This window comes from Syngnathus leptorhynchus, chromosome 17 (assembly GCF_054491065.1).
Source record: "Syngnathus leptorhynchus isolate UIUO chromosome 17, UIUO_Slep, whole genome shotgun sequence".
Taxonomy (NCBI): Eukaryota; Metazoa; Chordata; class Actinopteri; order Syngnathiformes; family Syngnathidae; genus Syngnathus; species Syngnathus leptorhynchus.
The window spans coordinates 8,256,237-8,278,570 of record NC_141211.1 but is presented as its reverse complement, the minus strand read 5'-3'; the positions used below and the strand labels follow the sequence as shown (position 1 = coordinate 8,278,570).

At 41.7% G+C, this 22,334-nt stretch overlaps 1 protein-coding gene across 1 annotated transcript in view; it reads left to right on the top strand.

The window, feature by feature from the left end:
• LOC147043610 (roundabout homolog 1-like) overlaps positions 1 to 20,997 on the top strand; it is a 42,472-nt gene extending 21,475 nt beyond the window's left edge. The window contains exons 3-29 of the mRNA XM_085935531.1: positions 6,938 to 7,095; positions 9,292 to 9,412; positions 9,935 to 10,073; positions 10,183 to 10,310; positions 10,977 to 11,101; positions 11,188 to 11,353; positions 12,444 to 12,649; positions 12,726 to 12,807; positions 13,020 to 13,188; positions 13,289 to 13,455; positions 13,541 to 13,662; positions 13,952 to 14,186; positions 14,293 to 14,414; positions 14,570 to 14,741; positions 15,022 to 15,219; positions 15,955 to 15,981; positions 16,223 to 16,262; positions 16,411 to 16,565; positions 16,672 to 17,025; positions 17,095 to 17,214; positions 17,297 to 17,432; positions 17,645 to 17,797; positions 18,631 to 18,986; positions 19,142 to 19,282; positions 19,366 to 19,587; positions 19,667 to 19,818; positions 20,189 to 20,997. Coding sequence (XP_085791657.1) covers positions 6,938 to 7,095; positions 9,292 to 9,412; positions 9,935 to 10,073; positions 10,183 to 10,310; positions 10,977 to 11,101; positions 11,188 to 11,353; positions 12,444 to 12,649; positions 12,726 to 12,807; positions 13,020 to 13,188; positions 13,289 to 13,455; positions 13,541 to 13,662; positions 13,952 to 14,186; positions 14,293 to 14,414; positions 14,570 to 14,741; positions 15,022 to 15,219; positions 15,955 to 15,981; positions 16,223 to 16,262; positions 16,411 to 16,565; positions 16,672 to 17,025; positions 17,095 to 17,214; positions 17,297 to 17,432; positions 17,645 to 17,797; positions 18,631 to 18,986; positions 19,142 to 19,282; positions 19,366 to 19,587; positions 19,667 to 19,818; positions 20,189 to 20,203 — 4,181 coding nt within the window. The 3' untranslated portion in view covers positions 20,204 to 20,997. The remainder of the gene's footprint in view (positions 1 to 6,937; positions 7,096 to 9,291; positions 9,413 to 9,934; positions 10,074 to 10,182; positions 10,311 to 10,976; positions 11,102 to 11,187; positions 11,354 to 12,443; positions 12,650 to 12,725; positions 12,808 to 13,019; positions 13,189 to 13,288; positions 13,456 to 13,540; positions 13,663 to 13,951; positions 14,187 to 14,292; positions 14,415 to 14,569; positions 14,742 to 15,021; positions 15,220 to 15,954; positions 15,982 to 16,222; positions 16,263 to 16,410; positions 16,566 to 16,671; positions 17,026 to 17,094; positions 17,215 to 17,296; positions 17,433 to 17,644; positions 17,798 to 18,630; positions 18,987 to 19,141; positions 19,283 to 19,365; positions 19,588 to 19,666; positions 19,819 to 20,188) is intronic.
• The last annotated feature ends 1,337 nt before the right edge of the window (positions 20,998 to 22,334 follow it).

Below are 22,334 nucleotides of genomic sequence, written 5' to 3'. Positions count from 1 at the left end.
GCCAGCTACATAGTTGAGGGATCACAGCATGTTGTCATATTTGGTAGTCCTGAGATGATGCTCGGCTTATCACACCAGCAACGCAAGGATACACTGCAAAAAGAAGGAAGAGTAGGCTTCTAAGTTATCTTTACTTTGACTGCTCAGGAGACAAAGTGCAAGGGGAGAAAAAATGAGCCGGGCTCTCTTCGGTGCCGCGTCTTTATTCAGAGGCTCGCTGCTTCCTACCAATTAACGTGGCCGAGCAGTGGCTCGGTTCTCGCTCTGCCTCCTCTGCTCAAGCTGTTGTTCCTATCGTCTTCCCCATCTGCGACTTTCAATGTTTGACGAGCCAAAGATCTCACAGGAGACAAGTGTCGTACCTCCAAAGAGCCCCCATCTGCCATTTGAAACATATTTGAAGTGGTGTCTAATCGCCATAAATGTAAAAGTGATTCCAATTATTGCAAGCTGTGTTTGAATTACTTCTGTTAGCCACAATGGCTCTCATCCTTTCCGTTCGCACCGTGCCCGCTGATGACCCGATTTCCCCAGAGAGATAATTAAAGTTTCATCTTTCACCCCTCGTTCATTTTCTTTCCCCATTCATTCCTCTCTTTTGCGGAGGGCAGTCCAAAGCAAACAAGCTCGTAAAATCAACAACCTATATCCTCTTGGCAACTTTAAAGGATGAACCAAAGACAAATATCTATCCGAGTACCTCTTACATCACCTCATGTGCTCCTCAGTCCATTAATACCATTAAATTGCTGCCACGACGTGATCATTCAACCGTTTGCTATGTGTCCTCTCGACTATGAGAAAATAACACAAAGGATGAAGCTTCAGTAAATGTCTTGCAGTCATGCACTTCTTTTATCCGCGTACGCACTGTCAGCATTTTACATAGTCGACTAATACTGTTTCTGTAGTGTTTTCTTTGCATACTAATACAAGTCGATAGTGATACGATCTCGGATATTTCAGTATGTTAGTTATGTGCCATGCAGTTCTGTCCTGTATGTTTTGGCTGAAGTACCTTTGTCTCAGTTCGTCATGAAGAGTTTCAGATACCTCCCAAGAGTCCGTTTCTCTCCTGGGTGTTAAATTGTCTCTCAGATTGATGACAGTGGGGAATGATTAGGTCACTTGAGGGTAACAAAATGAGCACTGCAATGAAACGACCAAAACTAGACGGCATGGTGAATAAAAAAGATTTAGTTCTGAGTTATATTTTTCTGTTGTCTTTGTTTCTTTGTCTGTTTCACTCCCCTGTGCATGTATGTCTTTGTCTGGCTTACACGGTGCAACACACCCTCCTCCACCTACTCATCCTCATCCTCCTCTCCACCGCCTCTTTCTTTGACCTGCAGGTGCATTCCCTCAGTGGTCCGCTTCTCGCGAGGGTTGCCCTCTTATTATTCCTACGGACTTTTTTTTTTTTTCCACACATAGTCCAGATTGGAATGACTTGAATGTGAGTTGTTTAAAATGTACACATTAGGTTTGTGCCATTTTTCTTAATGATGATGGAATGCTGGTTTAGTTTCACTGGGGTGCTCTTCGAACTTTACACAGCCCAAGGACATTTCTTTGGCACCTCCACCGAGGTTACGCTGCTCAAACAAAGGTTTGCTCAAAGGGTTGTATTCCTGAATACATTTGTCTCAAGGTCTGACTGCTGTCGGCACTTTAGTTCTTTTGTCTTACCAAACAAAGCAACAGCATTTTTACAGTCTATGTCCCACATTCATTTTCATTCTCTATATTAGCCTGAAAATCTGACTTTTTTTTGTCTTTGTGAAAAAAACAATGGACACACATGCATACTCGTCTTGCATATTTTATCTACTCGTTAAGGTTTCCAATGACTCAAATAGTCCTGGCGTTTTGCAGTGTTGCACGGTTATTGAAATGGTAATGTGACTATGTCAGAGTGAAAGTCTTTCATTCAGTGGCTTCCAAGTGGATTTATTCATGACAATTTACTCTACTTTGGTGGGATAACACTAATGAGAGGGTTAAAGGTTGACAGTGTGTGTTTTTCTGCAGAAGAGAGAAAGAGCTACATCTCAGCTGCGTTTATCTCTCTCCACCACTCACAATGGGCTTGATTTGCTATTATTCTCGCGCTCACTAGCATGTATGTATTTCCTGATAGCTGTATTATTCTGGTGCCTTAAATTCCAACAACTAATTTATTGTACGGAGTGATTCCGATAACATGTCATGAAGAGCTGGCCTTATATGCACAATAACATGATTAAGTCTACAAGGACAGATTGTCAGCGATATCTTTTTCGGTATTATCGTGTTGCACCATTCAACGAGGCTTGATCTGTTACCTTCACCTACCAGTTGACTGTTTGTACCTACAATTTTTTGGGGGGGATGGTCATTAGACAAACAAATTAGTATACTTAGCAGCCATATAGGATATCTAAATCGATGCAAGCGCTTCAACTTCTGATTTGTTTTTCTGCCACTTGACTAATTCTCCCAATATGTTTCATATCTCCATCTGGCTGCATCTGCCCTTTTCTACATTGTCAGCCTCTTACTTTGTCTCACCTGCTTTCCTTCTGGCAGAATAGAATTCTTACAACTACTGTTGTGCAACCTTGTTAGCTGCTTAGTAACGTCTGCTTATTTTCCAGTGCTATGTTTCGCACATACAGGATCTAAACAAGATTTGCTGTCATGTACCCCCCACACACACAAACTACACTCACACGTACGGTGATGTCTCTATAGTTCCTGTGACCCGATTTCTCAGTTAGTTAGGTATAACTCCACGTCTAGAATTCTTTATTGATTTTTTTATTTTTATTCTTGTGTCTCCTACTCTTTTCCGAGAGAAATATGTGTGTAGATGTGTTTGGACTTCAAAGGTGTAAGAATAAGATGCACATAAATTTAGGTTTCCATCAAATCACGAGCTGATCAATTTTGACAGATTACAGTCACAATTAAAAGTGTGATCTGAATGGAACCAGGATGAAGCGTAACAGCAACTGATCCTGACTAATCCAACATGGAAAAGCTATACTATATCAGAACCAACCAATCGGATACAAGCGTTCAAATCGCAATCACCATCATGAAAACAAGCCTTCTACCAGAGGTAGATGATAACGATAACACAATTAAGTTAAATTCCAGAAATGAAAATATGACAAAGAGGTAAAACTACTGAAGTAATCTACCCAAGAAATACCAAAGCTCTTTCAGACATTTCACTGTGGAATGAATTGACTTGCCAAATGTTTGAAAGATTCACGGTTATCCATGCAAAAAAACCTTGGTTTGCCTCAGGAGTTTTAAATATCTTTTCGTTGAAAAATGATATTCAAATAGTGGCGCTTGGGGAGGCCCGCCAAGGAACTCTGTTTCCTTCATAAGTTGCAGGCGATGTGTTTCTGCAGGAAGCCTGTGTGTATTTTACAAATCTCATGTGCCATCGTTATGAGACTGCACCACGATTGCTGCATCCTCTTTTTTATGTGTGGGATCTTTACTTTTTTATTGGATTTGCTTGCTTGCTGCTGATAATCTGTTATTTGCTTTGGTTCAAGCTTGCAAAGGAGCTACACCTCCCAGCGGCCGTGTGTGTGTGTGTGCGTGCGTGTGCGTGCGTGTGCATGCGTGTGTGTGCGTGTGAGTGCGTGTGCATGCGTGTGTGTGTGAGTGCGTGTGTGTGTTTGCGTGCGTGTGTGCGTGCCTAAAGCCTGTCTAACCACCTACAATATACATGGACTGCACATATTGAATTGTTTGTGGAGCAGCTGTTTCTCCTGCAGCTTTTCGTCCCTCTCGACGGATTTACCACAGAAACGAGGCAGCGGAGAAGAGAAGGAGCTGGTTTAGGTGCAAGTGGGGGGTCTCAGATGCAGAAATGAGGATAGAAGGAGGTCATGAGATAAATTGTCAGAATAAATTCACGGGTTTTATCTGCTGGGATTGCGTGATAACTATGTGTTTAAAGTTGGAAGCTTCTATTGCTTCAGATATTTATTGTTGTTGGATAATTGACATTCACTCTTCTGGAATGTTTGACTGAAGGTGGGTTCATGAAATTTGAACTTTCTTTTTTTTCTAAGACATTGGAAATGTCTTGTAAGTCTTGTAATTGGGTTAGGTATAATCTTCAGGTTTGATGATAAACCAGTAATTAGCCATTTGATGAACAGAAGCAAATATTAGACTAATTATTTTTATTACTTGAAAATTGTATCGTTAAACACATGCGGATTGATTACAATATACCTGAAAACGAGTGGGCAAAATATGCCCAGCAGTACGACCCTCTCTGTTGTTTTGTTCGAAACACTTTTCGTTGTCCAGAGTCTTGTAATATTTGTTACATCCGTGTTTTCATGAACACAGTCTTTTGAGTCTCTGAATGCAGGGCTCAAGAGCAATTAGCAGAGTCATTTTGGCTCAATTTCAAAAGGTGATCACCTCATGCGGTGATGTCAGGTGACAAGGTTGCTATGTGTACACTGTCCGTCACCGTCTGCGGGCTAGATTGTGTTCCTCCAGTTGGATTCTGCCGAGAGGATTATTGGCGCTCTGCTGCAGTAGGCTCAAGCTCCAGAGGACTAACAAGTCAGACACTGTCAGATCCAGGGAAGCGAGGCCAAGGGCTATTGCTTTGAAGTGGGCCATGAGATTCTCATCTGGAGGGGATCAGATCCACAGAGTGAGAGGTGCAAAGCTCCAACTAAACAGGCACACTGGGTTGGCTTCGGGAGGTGTGGCGATAGGTTGTTAAAGAATAACAAAACATTCATGGAAAGTCAAAAGTGGGTTTCTGCAATTCTGCTTATTTGTATACCTTGTCAGCATTCCTTCTTTTTGTTTTCAACATGAAAACATAAAACGTACAGTGTGTATCAAGTAATTAATGAATCAATTGTTTACATTTGTCTCTTGTATGAAGAGAATCATATAAACACTTGCGAAGCTTGGAATTTTTTACTTAGGGTGGGGATGAGGTGTCCAAAGCTATCTCAGTGAATCTGCAAAACCACAGCTAAACTACTTTAGAAAAAACTCCCCAAAATCTACAGAAAATGCAGAGAAACTTTGGCAACTCGATATGGGAGAAACATTCATTGTATGATACCTATGAGGGATGGGGGGGAGGGGGGTGGGTGTGGGAAAATGTTCCTGAAAAAAAAAAAAAAAGTGAAATCCTGAAAATTTAATCACCCGAGTGGTCCGAACATTTCAGGAGAGGGCCGTGCCAATATTAATGTCTAAGATTATTTTTCTTATTTACTGCCTTTAATGTTTATATTTGTCAAAGGGAAAGATGCAAATATATACATACGTACATGTACATATACATACGGATACGTATACATATACGTACACCTATACATATATCTATACGTATAGGTATAAAAAGTATATACTGTATGTCTGCTATTAGCACGCTTGCTCCATTTTGCTGCTTTTATTTGTCTATTTATTAATTTATTGTTTATTTATTTGGGTTATTCATTGCTCTTGTCTGTTGGTTTTTACTCTTTGTGCTATTTGATTGTAAGTGTTGTGTACTGTGTCTAGTCACCGTGGGACGGTGGGAAACGTCATTTCCATCTCTTTGTGTGTCTTAACATGTAAAGAAATTGACAATAAAGCGGACTTTGACTTTTGACTGTACATAGTATATTACTAACAATTGCTAGCTCCCTTTACTCGACTACAAACAAATACATTTTGAGATTTGCGGGAGCAGTCTTACAAATGATGACACAACAGAGAAAGCAGATGTGTAACCTAATTTCCATCATCTCTAGAATATACATAGTATCACTCGATCAATCAGCAAGCATGTAAACAGATGCACACTGCCGTACACACGATTGCAATAGTCTCACTTTCTTCCTGTCCAAAGTAATCTCAACCATGTTTTTGCATCCCAGGAGGAATGTCTTTTGTCATGTGACACAATGCTATTGGCGAAGCTGAAAAAGGGCTGTCCGGACAGCTGTTTCCCATAAGCGCTCAGTCAACTGTACTAGTGAGCCCGTCAGAAGCCTGCCCAGAGCATTGCAGCAGCAGAATTTAGCCCCGAAAGATACAGGGGTCAAAGTAGCTCCAATTACGAGGCCATCCCAATTTGTTCTCCCATATCGACAGCGTCTCATCTGGCATCTCGGTCGAACGAACCCAGTGTCATATACAAATCCGCGGATGAATGTGTTTGCCTCCATCTGGGAGTGATTATGCCTTTTTTCGTATTGTTTCCTGTCTTTTCTAAGAGAACTCAACTGCTGGTCTGTTGACTATGTTGGCTTAACTCCCTTGGCTTGTTCAGGTTCTTACCCCCTTCCATGTAATTTAAGACCGGGCGTGCTTTAGAGCAGTCACTCAAGTCTAGGCGCCTGCATTCAAATACATTCTTCAACTCATCACTATCAAAAATCACTTCAGTAAATTTGGCTTTTCGCTTTAGGATTCCTTCACGTTCAAATCCATCCTGCACAAATCAGCAAATCTTCAACCAGTATGGTATTTTCAGCCAACTTTATTCTGGTATGATTTTGGACACGTGCTGTACATTGAGCTTGAGAATGAGCTGCCAATGACTACCGCAAATTATAGTCATTGTTTGGATAACTTTGGACAGACACAATTTTCCTTTGTCTTCAGTTCAACTTTTGGCAGCGAGCGCATTTTCTGTGTGCAGCCTCTTTGCTGTTGAAATGTGATAATGTTGGCTTACCACTGCCAGCAGCAGAACTGTCTCAAGCTCACGAGTTGATATTGGTCAGTATGGAACCTTCGGACATCCACAGTAGGATTATAGTTCTTCATCTGTTATTATTTCGCAATACTTTAATTAACATGTCAGCTTGCAAGTTGGCAACCTGCTATTAAAGCAACTAAGTCAATAATGAAACCTGTGACTGATATGCATATACATCTTTGATGTTTTCTGTTTCAGTTCTACGTGATGACTTCAGACAGAACCCAGTCGACGTCATGGTTGCAGTGGGTGAGCCCGCAGTGCTGGAGTGCCAGCCACCCCGTGGACATCCCGAGCCCACTATCTCGTGGAGAAAAAATGGCTTGAACATAGACGACAGAGAGGAACGAATTACAGTAAGATACGTCGACTTTGCATTTGATGCAGTGTACGGCATTACGTTATGCGCTGTGCACCACAAGCCATGATGTCAAACTTTCATGTCTTTAATAAGTGTTGGCAAGGAGCTTTGTGTTGATGTGTTGCATGTTTGAAAGTTCAGTTAGTGCACAATGACAGGTAGAGTGTCTCTCGGGGGTTGTGATGGACACAGCAGCAAGCTGTGATTTAAGGAAAGGCAGGGATCAGAACCATGCAGAGGCTCCTGTGAGACAAATACAAAGGCTTCTTTTGCTTTGTACTCCTTGCACGCCTGTCTTTGTCCTCCCAACTATGGAAATATGACTTTGCCACAAAAGTTCACCTAAAAGACAATTTACTTTTCAAAGAAAATAGAAGTCGATCAAAAGTGCCACCTTGTTTCCTTTGTGATGTATGCGCACTGGTGGTACCGGCCCTTCCTGAGTTATGTGTGGAGCCTCCCCCCCTCAGGTGCCAGGACAGATAATTCACTTTAGGGATTTTTTTTTCTATATTATTATATTTTATACATTATATTATATGTAATGAAAGCTTATCAGCTTTTTCTGTAGAATCTTTGGAGTTTTGTAAAAAAATATTTTGGAGACCACTGAGATCTCCTTGTTCACCTGAGCCCCCCCCCCCAAAAAAAGCATGGCTCCGCCAGTGTCTATGTGCATTTAAAAGATGTGTTTGTATTTACAAGGTTCTCTTACACACAACTGCGATGTATCGTTTTTCATTAAAGTTGCGTTTCAACTCTGCACTTTGCAATAAGATGCTGAACGTGCACCATTAAGCTATCACGGAGTGCGTGTATCTCAACAGACCTTATTTATGCGGAACAAGACTGAAAGTTGAGGTTTTGGGGTTGCACATAAAGGCTCAACAAACCAATTTTCTTGCCACTGAAATTGCAGCTAAAATAGGAAGTGGTTACTCCTGAAGAAAAAAAACAAGCTGACTCTTTAATCAGTTGCTAAAAGTGCATCGGTACAACACACCACAAATGTTAGTGGAAGATGGTTTTAGCAGCCCTTAAGGGATAGTTCGCTGATGTCATTGCACTGTTGCTAATTTTAAAACGGGTTTGTGTATCTTAATGTTGTAGACTCAGCAAACCTAATTCCCACAAATACCTGCATCATAATCTTTTTATTTATTTTTCCAATAGCGCAAATCTCAGATGGAGCCACTGAATACTGGAAGGATTAACTGAATCTGTACAATGTACTAAATTACAAGAGGTGTGCGTAATGCTTACAAGCCACGTTTTTTTTTACTTTTCAAATGCTAGAGCTGCATTATCGGCAGATCATTTTTATGGGTGAGGGGCTCGTTCTGGTATATGTTGAATATCTCCCCGCAGCATCAATTTAATGAGGGTTTCTATCTATATGCTGTTGAGTGGCCATCAGCTGCTATTCAGCGTGACGCTGAATACCCCGGCTTCCTTAGCTAGCGCAACACAGCGGGCAGCCTTAACCTTTGACTTCTTGACCTCTGCTAAGTATTAAAAGAAGTCCTTGAATTAAATAAGCTTTATTCTAAAAGCCAAGTGCTTATTTTTGTAAAGAAGGTTGTCGTCATCTTGTTGTGGCCTTGTGTGTTTGCTTCCTTATTGTAGTCGCTTGCTGCTGTGTTGTGCTACAAGTATGATCTACAACAGTGGGAAGTGAAGACTATTTGCGCCAAGGCTTCCATTCAGATAAAGACAACTTTTGTGCCCTGCGGGGTTGCAGGGTGGATAATATAAAAAATGCAAACACCGTGATGTGTGTTTGCTGATATAAGAATAGTAAAGTTAAAAAGTTTGTTAAAGGCAAAGTAAGCAGACAGGAGATCAGAGGGGGCTCTTGACAAAGAAGCGGAGTGTCTATGAATTATGTAACTATCGGTTGACCTTTGGTAAAGACTCAAGGCAGTGTACGTTCTGTGATGCATACAGATGTACACGGGTATATTATTACACTATAAGATACTCATAAAGTATGGTTACATGAACAAACGGTACAGCAAGAAGCTATTATTCACATTTAAACATGTGTAGCACGTTTTAATACAACGGAGCAGTTCCGCAGTTATGGCCAAATCGTGCACACTTTGTGACTAACAAATGATGCGCAGAGAGATGCTGCTAGGGGCTTGTCCAAATACAGCTGTGTAAATATTCTGTGTGCTTTTACGTTTAGATCCGCAGTGGCAAGCTGATGATCACTAACAGCAGGAAGAGCGACGCAGGAAAATACATATGTGTTGGAACCAACATGGTTGGGGAGCGTGAGAGTGAAATCGCCGAACTCACTGTGCTTGGTAACATCAACACCTTTGCAATTCTTTGTCCCTGAATGCATCACTTTGTCCAAATATCCTTTCGGTCAATGTGTTAAAAATCCTAAAGAACATTTTACTCCCTTCCACAACCAAAGTTTAGCCTTCAGCCTTAATTCTCAATCCCTCCCACCCCTTTTTCTAAACATCTCCCATTGGAATTGAGCTCTTATCAGTATCCCAGCGAGATGACCTTGGTTGGGGTGTGGAATCTGCCGTCTAAAGCCGTATAAAGCTATTCAAGGCTGTGGGAATAATCTTGCAGAATGCACTCCAAAGGTGAAAATACTCCAAAACGTAATACACCACGAATGACCTTTGAAGTAGACATGCAGGTAATCATTACGAGGATCTTTAAAAATACATTTGGCCTAATAGGAAGATTCTACTCTGTTGTGCAAAAAGGAACGTCAAGCATGGTAATGAAACCTATAGTGAAAGATGATTTTGATGTGGAAGAGGAATGATGTCAACAATTCTGAGATTGAAATATTTGGCCACTAGAGCGTCCAACGTTCCTCAAGCGGCCCAGCAGTGCGGTGGTGCTGGCAGACGGGAGTGTGGAGTTCCACTGTGCAGCTCAAGGTGATCCTGTTCCGACGGTCCGCTGGAGGAAAGATGATTCGGAGCTACCTAAGGGCAGGTAAATTACACCTACCTTTTTTTTTTTTTTTTTTGAACATGACAACACAATGGTTCAACCTCTCCTTTCCATCTAGTAATACCTCTCCCCCCTCCCTCCATTCTTTTAGATATGAAATCCTAGAAGACCACACTTTGATTGTTCGCCAAGTGACCTCTTCAGATGAGGGTTCCTATACATGTGTGGTGGAGAACATGCTTGGCAAGTCTGAAACATCTGCTATGCTTACTGTTCACGGTCAGTCCGCCTTAATATTTAATGCCCTTGACACATTCTCTTGCTACAGCTCAAAAAGGTTTTTCTTTAAATCCAAATCCTTGACATTTATGACAACTACTTATAAGCCAGAGAAGAGAACTAATCCTGTCTTCTAGGGTTACAAATGTGCATGAGCTAACCATTTACTACTGTAATTGAATACATTTTTCTGTAATTTAGACCGTTTTGTTTCCTATACAATGTGCTTCACGAGATTAAAACTACAACACAAAATGTAAATAGAACAAAAAGTGAATGTTGCGCAATTGCCACAGCCACCAAACCTTCTTAGCCAAATACATTTTGGCATTTTATTTCATTTCAATGACCTATTTTTCTAATTCCATTATGCTTCCTCATTTAACAAAGTGACAGCTCTTGCATGATTAGGATTAGAACTACATCTGCCTCCATTACTCATCACATTGTTATTTTCTGTGTTTTCTCCCCCATATAGTCAACTCTGGTAAGTTTGTCATCCATCCTTCACCCACAATCAGCCAGCAACAGTATGTCCATGCTTATATACTCTCTTACGGTGTAACTCTGTTCAGAGGAAGGTTGAGAGTTTATATTGCACACACACGTTTTTGAAAATAGTGTTTGCAGCTTTTTGTCATCAATCCGATTCTTTGTCCTCCGCAGTGAGACCAGCATTTGCCTTACGCCCCAGAAACCAGGTGGCGGCAATAGGTAGGACTGTCACCTTTCAGTGTGAGGCCACGGGTAACCCGCAGCCCGCTATCTTCTGGCAGAGGGAGGGCAGTGAGGTAAGAATGACCTTCAGCCTTTCTGTCTCTTCCCAAAAGAAGATGATTGAAATGAACTCGTGGGTTTATTCCAACTCTCCTCGCAGAGTCTCTTGTTCTCGGCACCGCAGCCCTTCAGCCGTGTGTCAGTCTCCCAGATGGGCAGTTTGACCATCACCGATGTTCAACAATCTGATGGCGGCCTGTACAGCTGTCAGGCTCTCAATATTGCTGGCAGCGTTATTACCAAAGCACTGTTGGAGGTTACCGACTGTGAGTGACGAGAGCCGGTCTTTTGACCTCCATAATTCTATTTTAGCCATCAGAATACATACACACGGCTGCCGCATTACTGATTTGCATTCAGCAGCAAAGGGTTAAACGTTGTTCAATGACTCATGTGCTCACATGTGCATGTTTCTTTGTCTGTATATATTCAAAATTAATGAAAGAAACTGCCCGAGGGTTTACTGGCTAGTTTGGAGGTAGACTGCAGCTTTCACTCGTCAGCACCCTTGCAGTGGCTTTAAAAAGAAAATGAGGCATCTACACTATGAAAGCTGGTCGAGGTAATACGAATCAAGAAACATAGGGTGTTTTTTCCCCCATTTTGCTGTGATCTATTAGCACTTTTCTCTCTCTCTCTCTCTCTCTCTCTCTCTCTCCCCCTCTCCCTCTCTCCATCTCGCTACATCTCTTTCATCCCCATTTGGAGGGCCACATTTGTATGGAAATAACCAGCTGGTAATACCTCCGGCGGTTTTAAAGGCATGTTCCCATCAACTTTTTTTGGTTAGTCTTATTTATTTAGAAGCCCTGTCCCATTTCACCGGGCTTTAAAATGGAAGATGGGAAGTGAAGAGGGAGAGCTGTGTTATCTTAGTAAGGCTGCGCTCGAAGCCACCTCCATCACTACCTAGTGTCGAACGAATGATTAGTTGCTCTGCTGGAGGGGAGAAGTTGATTTCTTTTTCCTCCACTGGCTGCACATCCTTCTATTGTTCTCTCGCTTTAGCAACTTTCCTCTAAATATCTTCCATATCTTATCGTTTTTTTCAATTTGAGGCAGCGTTTTCACTCTCAGAATGGCTCGGACATCAGTTAAACGTTTGCTATTATAGCGCAGCTATATTATCCACAGAATTGAATCTTTATCAGTTGGGCAATAAAAGGATTAATCGACCAGTTGTGTATTTTTTTTTTTTTTTAATGATTAATCTACTTGTGCAAAACAACAAAAAAAGAATGCCTGTTTGGAGTTTCTGTTGCGAGGAATAAATAAAAATCTTAACCTGAATATTTATTGCGTTTGGAATCAATGGGTATTTTCATCCATGTCCTTGCTTTCTCCTCTTTCCTGTAGCTGGCTCAGAGCTACCTCCCCCTGTAATTAGACAGGGCCCGGTCAATCAGACGGTTCCTGTGGACACCACAGCGGTGTTGACTTGCCATACAGCTGGGATGCCACCTCTGTCGGTACACTGGAAGAAGGACGGTGCCGTGCTGTCACCGCTGGACACACGTATGTCCATAGCAGAAAGCGGCTCACTTGAGATTCGCTACACAAAGGTACAGTCGGACACAATTATTGGATTTGATAATGATCACTTATCCGAGGCAACATTTTTTTCATTTAATTCCTCAGCTTGGAGATACCGGCTTCTATACTTGTGTGGCTTCTAGTCCCAATGGAGAGGCCTCCTGGACAGCATATTTACAAGTAGAGGGTATGTAAATGTTACTTAAGGGTCTATGATGGGATTAGAAATGGAAAACAGTTTAAAACTATAAACCAATAGATTTCTTAATATTGCGCCATGTCGGAGCAGTGAGATGAACGATTTTAACACAATACTATATCCTTGCCACAAACAAATCCGGCAATACTCCAATTCAACCAGTTTTTTAGTAACGGAACGTATATTTTTGTACATGTCAGAGTTTGGAGTCATTGTCCAGACCAGTGGACCTTCAGGTCCCGCCATGCTGCCCGGTGCCCCAACAAAACCAGAGATTACTGACGTTAGCCCCACTTCTGTCACTCTTTCATGGAAAGCCAGCCCCAATGGTGGTGCAACGCCTACATCTTACCTAATAGAGGCATTCAGGTGAGATGTCTCGAGAATATCTTTGGTTCAACCTCACAATACATTTCCCACACATTATCTATATAACATTGAATATATTGTGTTTTCATTTCTTCTGCAGTCATACTTTAGGCAGCAGATGGGTGACTTTAGCCGAGCATGTGCAGATGCAGACTTATGTCCTGAAGAACCTGAAACCTAGCACCGTTTACCTTTTTATGATCAGAGCTGTCAACGCTTACGGCCTCAGCGACCCCAGTACCATTTCGGATTCAATCCGGACGCTCGGTCAGTGGGAACATTCTCGGAATATACATTTTAGTTCCCATTTGAACATAACCACAGTGTTTTTGTCTCTTTTTGTGACTAAAAGACAGCACTTATACAGCTGAGGGAACAGACCCAAGTCACATTCAGAGGGAGTTGGAGGATGTGGTGATCCACCTAAACACTCCCACGGTTGTGTCATCCTCTGCGGTCCGGGTAAACTGGATGGTAAGTGGACTGAAGTAACTTTGACACAGCCTTTGTTGTGAGAATTAAGCATAATGTTTACAAGTGGTTACATTTTACGGATCGTTGTTGGGCAGTTGAGTGTTGCTCTGCTTCAGTTGCCATGGTTACGTTTGTGAGCATCATTCAGGTTTAATTGGCTTCTCCGGAATGAAAAATAAAATGGGAGCAAAGCCTCATTTTAATTTGATTCAATATAGACTGAGATCCTTATATAGTCTCTTTGTTGTGGCGTGAAATTGACATTGATGTTTTTTTTTTTCTGCACCAGGTTGTGCATCACTCTGTGTACATTCAAGGCTACAAGCTGTTGTACAGGCCCTCAGCTGAGCACGGTCAACCTGAGGGGCAGTGGAGTGTCCTGGATGTACGTGCCTCACATAAGGACGGCGTGTTGATCGGTCAGCTCAAGAAAGGCGCCATCTATGAGTTCAAAGTGCGGCCCTTTTTTGACGAATTCCAGGGAGCCGACAGTGAGGTGAAGGTGATCAGAACGATGGAAGAAGGTGAATTGCTCATTTTTAGTTTTACTCATTATTATAGGTGTGTATTTTCGTTATTAGTATCTTCGCCGAGTTAGTATTTACATATCTGCATCTGTTCTTTTTGTAGCGCCAAGACGAGCACCGCAGGATGTTACGGTAACAAAGAGCGATACCAATGGTACTGCAATCCTCGTATCGTGGAAAGCACCTCCAGTCCCCGAGGAGGCACAAGTCATTCAGGAGTACAAGGTGTGAAAAGAATACCTGTCCTTTGCTCCCCTCAAGTCACGCTTACAGTCATGTGTATTCAATTTAAAGTCTAAACTGTGTCTTTGAGGTACCACTGATGTCCCTAAGGCAATCACTGTTATCTTCTCTTTCTCACTGTGTCTTTTTTTTGACAGATCTGGTGCCTGGGTAATGAGAGTCGCTATCACGTGAACCAATCTGTCGACAGCTACACCTTCTCTGTACTGGTTCCCGGTTTGGCACCGGGGATTCGCTACAGTGTGGAGGTCGCGGCAAGCAATGGTGCCGGACCTGGGGTCAAGAGCAAGGTCATGTTCTTTCAGTTTGGTAAGAGTCCTGAATCGTAAATAGTATTTGGCTCCGAGCCATTACACTTGTATGGCAGTGTGGAACACATTATAAAGTAGGTTAACAGGAGATTTGTTTTTGTAGTAAAGTAAAAAAAAAAAAAGTAAGGTGTGGCGGGGAACTCAGTACATGGAAGAAGTGAGAGTAACTTCAAAACTGTTTGGCAGATGCTAAAGAATAGTCACCGTGTTGTATAACCATCACACTGAAGCAACATTTCTAGACTTTAACCAATGTGTCATGTCTTTTTGTTTTCTAGACTCTGCTGGTCAGATGATGGATCTGAGTGAGGAAAAGGACACATTGTCACACATTTCAGACGTGGTGAAGCAACCAGCATTTATTGCAGGCATTGGCGCCACCTGCTGGTTCGTTCTTATGATTTTCAGTGTGTGGCTGTACCGTCACCGCAAGAAGAGAAGTGGCCTCAGCAGCACGTACACTGGCATCCGCAAGGGTGTGTGATCTATATGTCGATGATATATTTATATAAATCAATGTGCATATCATTGGCGTCGGGCGGAATCCACGTACCTACATAATAATCACTTATCAGGAGACAAGAACCGTTCAACAAATAATGTTGCATCATCAGAGAGTAAGGCCTTATCAATACTTAAGATTGGTCAATAGTTTGTAAAAGCTAACATCCACATAGAACATACAAGGCTTCAGAAAGAGAGATCTGCAAAATTGGCCTAATAATCATCCTTTAGAGGTGACTTATGTTTAAACACGGAATCTATTTTTATTCATGACATTAAAACATGTTTCAAATTGGTTATTAGTTGGTCAAAGACGTGGGAATAATGTTTTCTAATCTATCTTTTGGCACTGAGTCTTCAGACACAATTAAGACCTGCCGCATGCTCGCAACACAGACATTTGAAGGCTGACCTTTCGATGCTTGAACGTCATTTTCTCACTGCTGTGTTTAGACACACATACCTGTCAACCTGCCATTACCTTCAGTGCAATTCCAGTGCTAAATTTTCCTTCTCCTTCAAGTCTCTGATTAACCTTTTCACATGCCTAAGATAGATATTGATGATTGATTGCGTGCTTTTTAAATCTTTGACTTAGAGCTCATCATCAATATGGTGGGCACACAGCATCAGATAAATGAAGGGATGAGTAGCTATTGTTGCTGCTTACCATGTTAATTAATTAACTTTTTTTTCTTTTCCTTCAGTGCCATCGTTCACTTTCACACCAACAGGTAAAAACAATACAATTATATCATTTGTTAAGATGTTCAGATCAATTGGGACATCAAGACATTGCGTATAAAGAATTTATTTATTTTTTCCCTCCTATGTGACCAAGTCAGACTTCATGCCCTAACTAAAGTTGGCGTAAACTCCTGACTTTTCTTGTCTGCCGTATTTCTTCTTTGCCTCCGGCACTTCCTGTTTGTGACAGCTCATCAACAATAAATGTTTTTCCACCTTATTTTTCAGTTGCATATCAAAGAGGAGAATCTGTGTGCAGCGCTGGCAGGCAAGCGATATTTTGAGTCTTTTTGGAATTGTATTGCAGCTGCATCGTTGAAACGCTAGGAGGTGTTGTCTACCTATTGTAAAAGTTGTCATGCTCATTAAAGATATGAAAGAGGGAGGTTTTGAGTGATGGCCCCTCTGGGTTGCAGGCCCGGCCTTCTCGGCATGGGTGAACCTCTGAACCAGATGTGGCTGCCGGACAATTGGCCCAATGCATGTGCCAATCATAAAGACTGCAGCATCAACTGCTGCAATAACGGTAACGGCACCAGTGACAGTAACGTGACAACATACAGCCGACCAGGTTAGTGCGTGTCGGGTCTCTGACATGCTTTGTGTCATCAATCATAATAACTGGGAAGAACTGTGTTTTCATTTCTATTATTGCCGCTGTTATATGTCCTCTTAAGCCGATTGCATCGCCAACTATGGAAAGCACCCGGACGACACACACGGGGGACAGCTTGGCTCTGAGACAACTTTTTATACGGATGTCAACCTCAGCAACAAGCTCAATGAAATCAAGACATTCAACAATTCCAACCTGTGCTATGCAAGTCCAGGAGGAGATTCCTCAGATGGCTATGAACCGATCCCCTATGCTACCACCCAACTTATCCAGGCCAATATTAAAAACAAGACTCATACGTCGGAGCCTACGAATATGCCCTGCTGGAATCAGCCACCAAATCCTCCTCCTCTACCAAAAGAGATGGCCACACAGATGCAATACAACATCATAGAGCAAAACGTTCGTAATAAAGGTAAAGTAGGACCAAATTTGATAGAGAGAATAAAATGAACTCCACATTTTAACACTCCTCTTTGTTCAGATCATCTAGAAGGAAATGAAGGCTTAGTACATCACAAAAGCAGCCCCTACAACCATAACCAAGATCACAGTATGGGAGGCTCGCATCACAGCTCAGACAGGGGTAGCAACAGCACCTCAGGTAACGACCGCTCAGGGCTATAGCGCTTTGAAACAAATCAAGCCAAAAGGTGCACTCTTTGACTTTTCTACTAATTTCTCAGGAAGTCAAAACCATAAGAAAGGACCTCGGGCCATGAAGACTCCAAAACATACTGCAGTTAGCTGGGGAGATGCTCTTTCTCCTCCTCATGCTATTGCCTGGAACGGTGATGAGTACAGTCTCCCCATGGAGAAGAGGTGGACTTCTATTTTCATTATTAACAAATCTCGAGTGCAAAAATGACGCATTCAAATAAAATCTGGTTTACTAATAGACAGTGAGGAAAGTTGTTTTCAGTTTGAAACCAAAAATGTTAACCGCTAATGGGCAGACAATCTTTTTTTATTGATTTACACTAAATTCACCCGTATCTGTTGGTCAACATGTAAGTAGTCTTTTTTTTCCCCAGCTATGATCCAGAGAAAAGAACAGAAGGCTGCCCAGTTCCACCAATTAGAGGGGCAGCATCATCTCCCCCTGACATGTCTAATAGTTGCCAAACTGCCACACATCCACACGGAATCATGAGCAATGGTATGCATGATGGAAACAATCATCTCAGGTAACAAAACAATAAAATATTACATAGAGATTAAATACAACCTGTGCAGTTTATGATACCCAATATAAAAAAAAGTCTGCCACTACAGTGATCCCTCCTACTTCGCGGGGGTTACGTTCCAGACCCAACCGCGAAATGGGAATTTCCGCGAAATAGAAACTAGATTTTTTTGAGCTATTCTTGGAAGATATTCTATTTTTATCGCTGACATCAACCAGCTCGCTGCTAGGGGACTTTCATATCAATGGACTGTGCGCTCCGCATTCATGCCTTAGCGACGAGACTAACAGTGTATTGCTATGTCCAGATGAAGGCCACCGCCGGTGGAGAGTGTTATATCTTTACTATTTTCCAGGTTCTGATGTAGCAAGCATGGTTCGGACAACGACGTGATGGGTACTGCTTTATTCCTTTCATCACAGTCAGTTCACTGGCCGTACATCGCGACACTGAACGTCCCCGAAGCTCCCCCTCCCACATCCGGGGTTTTCCCACTACGGAACATGAGTTAGTCCAAAATATACAACAGCGAGAACGCCCTGAAGTCACATGTGACGATAAAGTATACTGTACTGACTCTTTAATTTATTCATTTCACTTTTAAACGTAAGCTATCATTATTAAAGGAAAATGAAGAAACTCAAGTGGCCGCGAAACCTCGTGAAATGATGAAATTTCTGCGATAAAATAATTCATTTCCGCATTTTTGAAAACCCGCGATATAGCGAAGCCGCGATAGTTGAAGCCGCGAAGTAGGAGGGATTACTGTATAGCGAAAATGTTCAGTGAGTGGCTTTTAAAAGCTTCAAATCACTCTTGCCATCTCTTGACAGCTCCAACCCTCCGTACATGGAAAGTGATGAACAAGACGACGATGCGGAAGACGAGACAACGCTTACCGAAAACCACTACCATCTGCACAAAAACCAACAGCTCAAACAAAAGTTGCCTCATAACTCCCCGCACAAACTGCTTTTCCACAGGCTGGAACAGACCCCAGCCTCCAGCACAGGGGAGCTGGATAGATCGGTCACAGGGTCCATGGTAAACAGCTGGGGCTCTGCATCTGAGGAGAACTTATCATCAGGCAGGTCCAGCATTGTCAGCACCTCAGAAGGATCTTTCTTCACGGATGGAGATTTCAGCCAGCCAGAAGGCGTGCGTATGTGCAGATACCCAGAGGAGTCAGGTGAGGTGACTTTATGGAGCTCAAGCATACTTTGGATCAGATTTCTTCTTACAAAAATAAGATAAATAGCTCAAGAAACCATTTGATATGGCGAAATGATCTTGCGTGTTTAAATTCTTACCTACACACAAATTCATTTTTCAATTACACCTCAGGGCAGCGACATCAGCGGCCCAGCAGTCCCATGTCAACAGACAGCAACATGAGTCCTGCAATAATGCAGAAAAGGCCCAGAAGGTTTAAGCAGAACCAGTGTGTTCAGCCAAGCTACCATTCCAAAGATGTCTTCAATGACGGTAAAACATGGAAAAATAGTTGATACGGGGAATGTGATCTAATTAATTTGCCTGTGCTCTACTTTACTCCCCTGCCTCTCCAGATTCGTTCATGCCTCTGAATTTCCCCAGTCAAATGTCCCATAGCGACTCGAGAGTAAGGGGGGCCACCTTACCCCGGATGGGATCTGGAGAAACCCGAGGCCGAAGAGGCAGCACCGGGACTCACCGGGTCAGAGAGGCTCCATTTGAGGAGGGAGAGAGCCAGGTCATTGACAAGATTCAACCAAGCGGAAACGAAGGTGGCAAAAGCAAGCAACACTCAGGTACCAGATGGAAAGTGTTGCAGCATGTCACATCTATGGATTAGTCATCCTCAAAATGCTTCTCTTCCCCCTCCATCAGAATATGGGGACATTCTTCTGTACAATCGTACCGCTTTGCCATCAGGTCCAGCTGAAAATGAGCCTAATGACCCCAATGCATCCAACTTTATACTTTGTGAAGACTCGAGGATCAAACACAGAGGACAGATGGAGTCTCCGGTGGTAGATGAGGTAAGCCACGAATCAAAACAAACAGAAGCGTTAGGATATAACAGAAACATTTAGCAGAGAGGTGAGGTGAGTTATAAGGCCCAAGTCTCAATGAACGGGTGTATTTTAGGAAATTTCCCTTGTTTAGCCTGCACGGGATATAAGGCACACCAGGTTAGAAGGCAGATTTCTGTAAATCAGGCGAAACACACCAGTATAACAAATAGGTCAACATCCAAACGTAAGGAGTATCTGATTATAAGGCGCACTGCTGATTTTTGAGGAAAAATAAAGGATTCCAAGTGCCAGAAAAATGGAGTATGAATTAATAACAACTAGGATTGAGTTCAACATTTTGTCTAGCAACACACTTTGTTCTCTCTTTTCCTAGTTCCTGAGAAGCTGAGAAGCCTTTTGATGACACCATAACAGCTGCTCCGACAGCTGCCTCACTGAACGACTCGGGGTCGGTGGTGTGGGCAAAACTAAAACAACAAACACAACTAGTAAATTACTGCACAATAAATGCTGTTTTTCTATATTGAATTTCTCACTCAATGTTGGTTTGAAAAAAAAAGTGTTCATGTTTATGTCTGTGGACTTTATTCTGGCTGACCTGAACTTCAGCCGATGATGTAAGATAAATGCGCACGTTATGGCTGATGTGATTGTCTACAAAACTATTCTTCATAATGAGCGTTACTTGTGTATTCTAAAAAAAGCTTGTGTCATTTCCAGACAGCTTGTAAATTGTTGACTGCCACAGAAGTGCTTCAAATTGAAATTTTATGTGACAGTGTTAATGTTTTCTTAGTGATGTACATCTTGCGTCCTTGTATGGTTTGTTCTACTTTGGGTTAGAAAAGCACAATCACTTATTTTTGTGATCATAATTGTACGCATTTTGTGGAATTGTGTAAATCATTTGATCTTTTGACTTTTTCAGTAAGTAAATGAATGTTGATCTCAATTGTGCATCCAGTTGCGTACATTTTAAGCTGCTTTCATTCAGAAGTGAGATCTCTGTTTTTGAGTATTTTTTGCATGCACATTATCCTAATGGATGGATTACTAAAAGATTCTGCTCCTGGACTTTTTTTTATTATTATAATTATTTTCATTCACCTGCTTTTTTTTTTTTTCCCCTCTTCACTTGACCTTGTCCCAAACTTCTTAAAATTAAATCTACTGTCTCCATTCTCTTATTACTCATCCTGACCTAAATGGATTCATGAAACAGTTTGCCAGTAAATTGATTAAATGTCATTAGCTTGGGAAATCAGAAGAGTTAGCCTCAGTATGATACAGTCACTGTACTCCATGACAGTAATATAGAAATAATTGAATATCAAAGTGCACCTGAACAATATCACAATATTCATTTATGAAAAAAAAAGAAAGTCAATGCTACCTATAAGTCACCTTGAATGACATTTTCCAGAATGGTAAACAAAACAAAACCTAACAGGTCTATTTTTGTCAGATGCCCATTATGCACAGGAACAACTACCGGTACTCTGTCACTTGAAGTAAACCCAGTGATCGTTTCTAATTTCCATTCAATCGCGCTCTCTGTGATTTGCCTTACTGTGCTCTGATTGTAGGTTTTGAAGAACAAAGTCACATGCTTACAATTTTCTTCTGTCTGCAAACAATGGTCAGTAAAATTACATAATCGAGAGCCAAAAGAAATTATATGGATACATACATACGATATAATTGTTTTCTAAATAAGGATGTAACACACGCGCACACACACGCACGCACGCACACACATGAACGCACACACGCACGCACACACACACACACACACACACACACACACACACACACACACACACACACACACACACACGCACACGCACACCAATGTATCATGGCCAACCAGGCGTGTTATCTTTTCAAGAGCATGAATGTAAATCACGCTAATATATTGTCTGGCATTTCTGTATTTTGACAGTGATGTGACTGAGGCCAAAGGTCGACTTGTTATATGACATTTTTAATTTTATCGGATTCAGGATGTAACTGGGGTAAAAGGTAATTTCGCTTTTCTAACAGCGTTCAACCAATTATCAACCAACGGTCGGTCCTGACTGCTCATCAGTGATTGCTTGAGCTACACAGTTGTCTGCACCCGTTTTCTACTTTTCTAATCTTCCTTAACCAGTCATGTGCAAAAAATTCAACTCATTAAGTTTATTTATTTTATGCTTCAGCTGACAGTATCGAAAGCTTATGAATTGTAAACAGTAGAAGAGGGAGCATCAATCTTGTGGAAAATTTTCAGTTCATTTCTTAGAGCACCACTGTAGTATTCCAGAGAATTGTATACATTTACTTGGAAATTAGCTGTCATTTTGTCCCATTGTTTATAAATTAAACCTGATTTACCAATGCCATTGGATTTTTGTCAGATGTGTCATGACGCCCAATATGTATTGAGTCATTTTTGTGAAAGAAGTTAAGAGGAAACTCATATTGAGGAATGTGATGACTAAAAAGGGGATGAGATTTTATCACTTAGCATGCTAAGT